General features: G+C 48.6%; 1 protein-coding gene across 1 annotated transcript in view; it reads left to right on the plus strand.

Annotated features, from left to right (window-relative positions):
• Window positions 1-7548, plus strand: part of LOC104404715 (protein phosphatase 1 regulatory subunit 12B-like) — a gene marked incomplete at its 3' end in the record, with an annotated part of 42876 nt that overhangs the window by 32142 nt on the left and 3186 nt on the right. Inside the window, exons 14-15 of the mRNA XM_010013229.1 lie at window positions 6523-6613; window positions 7048-7218. Coding sequence (XP_010011531.1) covers window positions 6523-6613; window positions 7048-7218 — 262 coding nt within the window. The remainder of the gene's footprint in view (window positions 1-6522; window positions 6614-7047; window positions 7219-7548) is intronic.

Below are 7548 nucleotides of genomic sequence, written 5' to 3' on the forward strand. Positions count from 1 at the left end.
CTCTGGCAGGTTCAAGTCAGTCCCCTTGTCCTCTCCCTCCATCCCTTGTCCAAAGCCCCTCTCCAGGTCTCCTGGAGCCCCTTTAGACACTGGAGCTGCTCTAAGGTGTCCCCTTCAGGAGCCTTCTCTTCTCCAGCTGCCCCAGCCCAGCTCTCTCAGCCTGGCTCCAGAGCAGAGCTGCTCCAGCCCTCGCAGCAGCTCCGGGGCCTCCTCTGGCCTCACTCAGCAGTATTACTGCTTTCCAGCACGTCTGCCCCCCTTAAAATAAACAGACATCCCCAAAAGAACTTCTCCTGATCTCGATTGTCCTAACTGGCTTCATTAGCTCTGAAACTCCAGCCCTCGGAGCATCTTCAATGCAAAGGGATAACCTCAATCATTTAAAAGCTTCCAATCCATGTGCTGTCTCCCCCAGCTCCAAACTCTGAGTTCTTGGTAGGTTCCAGTGCTCTATTTTGTTGTTCTGGCAGAGAGAATACCAAGCTCCCAGGCTGAGAGTGAGCAGGGCCATGTTCCCACCAGGTCTGTGACCAGAGCACCCCTCACTCCTTGCACTGCAGCAGTCTAGACCCTGAGGAGGTGGTTGAGCTCGCTGCTGGAGCAGCCAAGCACCAGTGCAGCAGCTCTGCCTTGTGAAGGGCTTGCAAAGAAATGAGCCTGGGCAGATGGGAAATCACACACCAAATCAGCACGAGCTGTATGTTGGAAGTGTGCTTAGAGCATCAGCTGCTCTATGTGTAACCTCAACCCATTGTAAACATCACATCAAAGCGTGAGTTCTGAGGAGGAACAGAGGGTACTTCTTGTGATTAACAAGTGACAAAGATCACAAGTCTCTTAATCTCTTGGATCACCACCTGAACATGTTGAGTGAAGCAAAGCTGTTGCAAATAAAGAATGTAATCTTCTGTTGTTAACCTGCTAATCATACTGTAAACAGATGATTGAAATGCAGACCTTTAAACTTGCCTGATCGAGAACTCGCAGTCCAGATTGAAACATAACAGCTCACAACAGCCAGGACTCACTGGAGAGAGACGAGCAAAAGCCTGCTATGGTGAATACTGAGCTGAGCCTTTCTGAGCCAGCTGTGAAATGCTCTAGGAGCATGATCCTGTTATCCCTCTGTCCTCAGCTTATCAGATAACTCGGCATTGGCTGGCTCTGTGTCTCCTCATTCCCAGCTCCAACGCTTGCAGAGTCTGACGTGTTACCCTTCTCTCCTGCCTATTAATGGTCTTCCCAAATTATAGTCAGCCAACTTTTCATGGCAGTGTCTCTAATGAATCCTCTCAGTGCTGTGGGCTGACGTGCAGAGCGCATCCGTGTTAGCACAGGGATAGACGCAGTGAAACACTGAAACCTGTCGTTTGCTGGGATGAGAGAGCAGGAGAGTTTTCTGTTTCCATGTGCTTGTCAGGGATTGACTTGCTGCCTGGTACATACTTTATTATCCAACTTAAGGAATTGTATTTTGGGAGCTGCTGTCAGCATCATTGCCTGCAGAACTTGTGCTTGCTTCTCTTGCCTCCCCCAGCTTCGAGATAGTTCCTTAGCCAATGGCAAATTTCCAGTTTGTAGGAATGTATTGCTGGGATGCTGTACTTTTCCAGTTGTTTCCAGGGGAACGGTACCAGTACTTGAGGATTTGCTGGGGTGGTTTTTTTTCTCTATCCTCCTTTTTTCAGTGTGTGTATATATATATACACATATAGGTGTATAACATCCATATATATATGGATGTAAGTTAAGAGCGATAGAGAGATATATGATGAAGATATAAAATCCTGACATGTTTGGAACAGTGATATTGTACTTTAAGAACAGCTACTTCAAACATTTTAGAGTCTGAGTATCTGTGGCTTTCCATGTGCAGGAAACCAAACCTGTGCTTGGCTGCCCTTTACCCATATTGTCTGTCACTGTGGTTTACAGTCTAGTGAGTGTGGTTCACAGTCATTCCTGAATCACGACATTCAGGGTGAGATGGCCCATGGAGAACTCCTGCCCACTGCAAACTTTCCTCTTAGAAGAGCCACATCAAGCATAGCTCATGTTCTGACTGTGCTTGCTGTGGGAATGTGGGTTTGTTGGAGAAGGTCCTGGTGGCGATGGAGGGAACCCAGCGTGGCCCATGACAGCGCGTGGTTGGGTGTCTCAGTGTCTGCTGTGGCAGTAGCAACACACAGTGCCTCAAATCCACTTTGCCAAGAGGGCAGCTCTAGCAGTTCGTGAGCGTTTTAGCTCCTAAATATGTTGCCAAGTTTTGGCATGTGTGGGTGAGTGTCTCTGAGGTGCCTTTCCTGTGCTCAGTCACTGAAGTGTGGCAATGTCAATCTTCAGGTTACCCCGTTCTTGGTGCTGCCCCTGGACTGGGTGATGTGGCTCTGCCAAAGGACCCTGTCTGGTGGTGGATGGTGTTTACCACGAACATTTCAGTCTCGAAGAGCTTGAAGGAGTTCAGGAAGGCAGGAAAGGAAACCATTGTCATAAAAAGACTGTCAGAAGCTCTGTACTTGGAGAAATTCATCATCTGTTCTTGTTACCTGTGCACCAGTTAACAGAGGATTGTCATTTCTTGCATTGCATCATTCACCCTTTGCTCTGGAGGGGGTTCTTTTTTTCCCTCTGGGAAAGCATCTCCAGCACGCAGATATGCTCTTGTGGTTCACCAGCTTGTATATCCAGGCTTACCACTGCCCTGCTTTGAACCTCCCCTTCTATTAGTATTTTATTGCACCTCCTTTTGCCTTGAGATGGTGATGAGCAGGTGGGATCCGTCTTGTGTCACGCTGTCTTGATTCATAGAATCCCAGCCTGGTTTGGGTTGAAGGGACCTTAAAGCTCATCCAGTTCCAACCCCCTGCCATGGGTAGGGACACCTCCCACTAGACCAAGTTGCTCAAAGCCCCATCCAAGAGCCAACAGAGAAAATAGGTGTTTTCTTGAAATCAGGAAGAAAATGGGAACCAGATTCATCATTCAGTTCCCAGCTTTTTTCTAGCTGATGCACAAATCAAAAGCCTGTAGCTGTCGTGTGGCAGCAGGACAAGGTCTGTGCCTCTGGAACTCTAAACTACAGCAGTGCTTCTGCTGACTCTCACGTACACATCTCTCACAATTTATATTCTGCTGCTTGTACTTGCAACCAGGACTCTGGGGAGAATCTGTTCTGCTTTCTGCGTGCCTTGAACTCAGCACGGCGGCTGCTCCGGTGTCAGGTACTCCTCAGAGGAAGCTTATTGTGAGAAAATACAAGACACGGGACCATTTCTTTGGAGACCCACCTGGGTCGTATGATGCTGGCTTGAATGAGTAGGATGCCACAGACACTGCACTGGAGCAAGTGATGGGTTTCTTGTAAACATAATTAACCCCACAGTGGGTTGTTCACAGGGCGCCTCGTGCCCCGTTTGCTGCCTGTCCCTGCAGCCTGCTGCAATCTGCAGTTTTTCTGCTTTGGAGAGCAGGGTATTGCTCTCCCTCTGTCATCCAGCCGTGCTTTGTGGCTGCAGCACATTTGCCATCTCCTCGCAGTGAATTTGTTCTCCATTTCTTCCATCCCATTTAGCACACGCTGCTCTCTTAACATTCATGTTGTAAGCAAAGTGAAGCATCAGCTATAACTGTAGCATTTGTCTTTTCCCTCCCTCCTCCCCAGTGAAAAAAAAATAGCAAACACCCCAAAAAACCTCCATCAAGCAGAGCCAAAATGTGATTGAATTGCTGGTGTGGAGTCTGGTGTTTGCATCTGAAAGATCTACAGCCCAGCCACCTCCTTTCACTACCAGGTAAAGGCTGGAGCTACTTACTCAGAGAAACCAGCTGTGTCCCTGTGCAGAGGCTCTGCTGGCTCGTTTCAGAAAATTCAGTTATCTCATGCCTGGAAAATGGCTTTGGGTGAGCTCCAAGAACTGGGGATTGGGTAAATGCAAGGAAACCAGAAGTCAGCAATCGATAAAGGCTGCAGCCCAGACTGAGCCACTTTGACTTGCCGAGCAGGCTCGGCTGGAGATTATGTCACTGTTGGACACCCAAAACTGCTGCTGATGTTTGAACGTGTTTGTAGTTTTCTATAAATCCTGGGAGAGCCAAGGAACAGAGCCTGGGAGGTGAGAGACACAAATGGTTCCTCTCCCGCTGTCCCCATGCACTCCTCAACACAAAGCTGTGGCTAAACACTAAGATGAGGGGAACCCCTCAGCCACGCTGTGCTCCAGCAGACCTGCCCCTTCCAACCCAGCTGGGCTGTTCCCCGCGGATTTGCCAAACCTTGGTTGAAACCCCCATGGAAATCTGGTTTGTCCTCCAGTGCCGGGGAGTTCACTGTGATTTTCTTTGTGTACAAAAGTATTTCAGGTGCTGTCAGCGTGACCTTGTGTTGCTCACACATACCAGGAGTGTTCCTGAGCACCCGTGGTGCTGTATGAACCCAGTTCCTCCTCAGGCAAGGGCAGGGCTCATCTTTCCTCCTCTTATTCCCATGCTATGTATGTAACTCTTCCACATCCTTGTATGTGATGTAAATTCACCCATTCAAAGCTGTTGCCCACCTCAGTTAGCTACAAATTTACTTGGTTTGTATGTTCCAGGAACTATTTATTTTTTCTTACTACTCCTCTGAACTTCATTTGCAGTGTATTTTGCAAATGCCTTCTTGCTGCAGGCAGCTTATTACTGCTGGATGCTGTGCAAATAGCAGCTATTCCACTGGTATCAAAAGCCTGCAGAAAATGCTCATTGTTTCCTTAATATGCCATTACCCGGGTAGCACACGTGCACTGCATAAAAGCTTGTCTGCAAACTCAGGAGCTGCACAGCTTCCACTCATCAAACAGCAGCTTTTCTGCTCAGGAAACAGCCCGGTCCTGGGAAGCAATCAGCCCCCTGAATTTCAGGCACTTCCCATGTTGGTGAATCCATCATAGCTAGTGTGGCTGTCGGGATAATCAATGGGAAGAAATGAGCTCCTCTGCAATGAATTCACATGATCTGTGCTGGAGGCTCTCTCTGAAGGTGATAAATGGCACCCTGGAAGTGCAGTTCTGTGCGCCTGGCCGGCTCGGATGGAGATATCTCCATCACAGCCCCAAGCAGGACTCTCTCCTCCAGAAGTGTGCAGTGAGGAGCATCGATCCTGCACACTCTCCTGTGCTCTCTGGAGATCAGGGGAGTTTGGGGCATGATTTATCAGGTTGAATACTTACAACAGTTTTAGGTGAGAAGACTCTCACGTGTGTCCCCCAACACCAGGAGGCGTGTGAGGTGACCAGCTCCCATGGATGGACCTCCAAACAGTCCAAGGAACCCCTGCTAACTGTGGAGTGCACAGCTAAATCAGTGCTGAGCACCAGATGGAGAAGGTGGATAAAAGTCATCATGGTAGATAGTTTTAGAATGATCCAGGTTTACAGGTGATGTCAGTGTTGAGAATCCTCATAAATGTTTTAATATACTGGATCAGATGCAAAATCTGTTCAGCCCATTACCTCTTCCATGCAGGTGGTGGAGAACCAGGAAAAGAGTTCAAGGACAGAGTAATCCTATTCCTTAATAGATCTTCATTCCTTAATAGAAGTTCCTCCCTTGCTTGGCTAATTGTTCTTTGACCAGATCTAGCTCTTTGACACTCTGTTAACCTGTGGCAGTGGTAGACCTATAAAAGAACATTGCAGACACCCTCATCCTTGCACAGTGAGACAGTGTTAATAATCATTCCCTATTGACTAGGCTGAAGAGTCCAGTCTAATTAATCTCTCCTGAGAGGGAAGCTGCTCCACCAGTATGGAAATCAGACTGCTCAGAGCAGCGCTGAGTTCCTCTCCAGCTCCTCCATAGGCAATGCCAGGGCAGAGAGCTCAGTTTATGCATTTTCCTGTGAATAATTCTGTTGGAATCTCCCAGGTTTAATGCAGTCTGGTGGTGACCAGCTCTGCATCTTAACCAAGTGGTTTTCATGCTTTTCTCCAGGGGTGTGAAGGTCGTTTCTTTCATTCCATGGCTTTTTTCAAGGTGTTTTGTCTCTACGAGGTACCTGCCATTCAGCAGGTTTCTAGCACGATGGGTTTCATATTGATGAGGACAGCAGATTGCAGGAATATGATCACGAATATAATGACAGGAAGGAGGGTCTGAGGAATGTGCCAGTGCAGGATTTCTGTTCCTGAGATCTTTATCTGAACGAGAGGTGCTTTCTGTGGGTTGGTTGAATTTTTTTTTCCTAGTGCTGCAATGACACAGAGTGGAGCAAATCCCATACTGAATACTTGCACCTTTATGAACAGAACATGTCCAACACCTAAGAGTTTATTTAGAGCCTCTAGAGAGAATGTCATTTGTGTATCATACACTCCTAAGAAATTTGTCCCAAAGCAGAAGGCAGCAGTCTTGGTTAATGGAGGTTAAATTCTTTTTGTCCATATAGAAGAGAACAGTAGCTCAGGAGCTGGCTGAGGCAGGAGGGCAGAGCACAGAGCATCTGCTTTTAGTTTAACCTCTTCTTGCCCCTTTTTCTTTTTCCAGGTCATATCTGACTCCGGTGCGGGATGAGGAAGCGGAATCCTTGAGGAAGGCACGATCCAGGCAGGCCCGGCAGACCCGCAGGTCCACACAGGTAAGGGATGGAAATACTCATGTTCATGTGTGGGATGAAGAGAGCTCATGAATAGAGAGGCAGGATTTTCTTTGACATTGTTACCTAGGACAGGGGGCTTGTCGTGTTCTCACATGGGGTTGGAGACGTTCTGGCTAAAGCTCCTGCAGAGAATTATTACAGAACACTCCCCAAGCACACACGAGTTGGGTTTCAGAGTTCTCATTTCTGCAGGATACCCACCTTTTGGTGTGTGGCTTGATAGTGTGTGTTTGGGTTGCTTTGAGTCAGTGCTTATGTCACTACACTGAGAAATGTGTTAAAGGCAGCAGAATCCCTTCTGTTCGCATAGAGATAAACCACTGGCCTGGCCAGGCAGAGGCTGGGCATTCCACACTGACCTGGAAGATCTGAATGTGCACATTTACCAGTTCTCTCTTGGACTTTCTCTGCAGGGGGTGACCCTGACAGACCTTCAGGAGGCCGAGAGAACCTTCAGCCGGTCCCGAGCAGAGCGGCAAGCGCAGGAGCAGCAGAGCGGGACAGCCGGGAGCACTGAGCCTGCTGAGGACAGCAGCGAGAGGCAGGAGACCCGCTCGCGGTGGAGCAGGAATACAGATGAGGAGGTGATCCTCCTGGCCTCAGTTCTCATTGTTTCAGAGCTAATGAAGACATTTAGGACAATCGAGATCAGGAGAAGTTCTTTTGGGGATGTCTGTTTATTTTAAGGGGGACAGACGTGCTGGAAAGCAGTAATACTGCTGAGTGAGGCCAGAGGAGGCCACAGAGATGCTGCGAGGGCTGGAGCAGCTCTGCTCTGGAGCCAGGCTGAGAGAGCTGGGCTGGGGAAGCTGGAGAAGAGAAGGATCCTGAAGGGGACACCTTAGAGCAGCTCCAGTGCCTAAAGGGGCTCCAGGAGACCTGGAGAGGGGCTTTGGACAAGGGATGTAGGGACA

This window comes from Nestor notabilis, unplaced genomic scaffold (genome assembly GCF_000696875.1).
Source record: "Nestor notabilis isolate BGI_N333 unplaced genomic scaffold, ASM69687v1 scaffold34, whole genome shotgun sequence".
Classification (NCBI taxonomy): Eukaryota; Metazoa; Chordata; class Aves; order Psittaciformes; family Psittacidae; genus Nestor; species Nestor notabilis.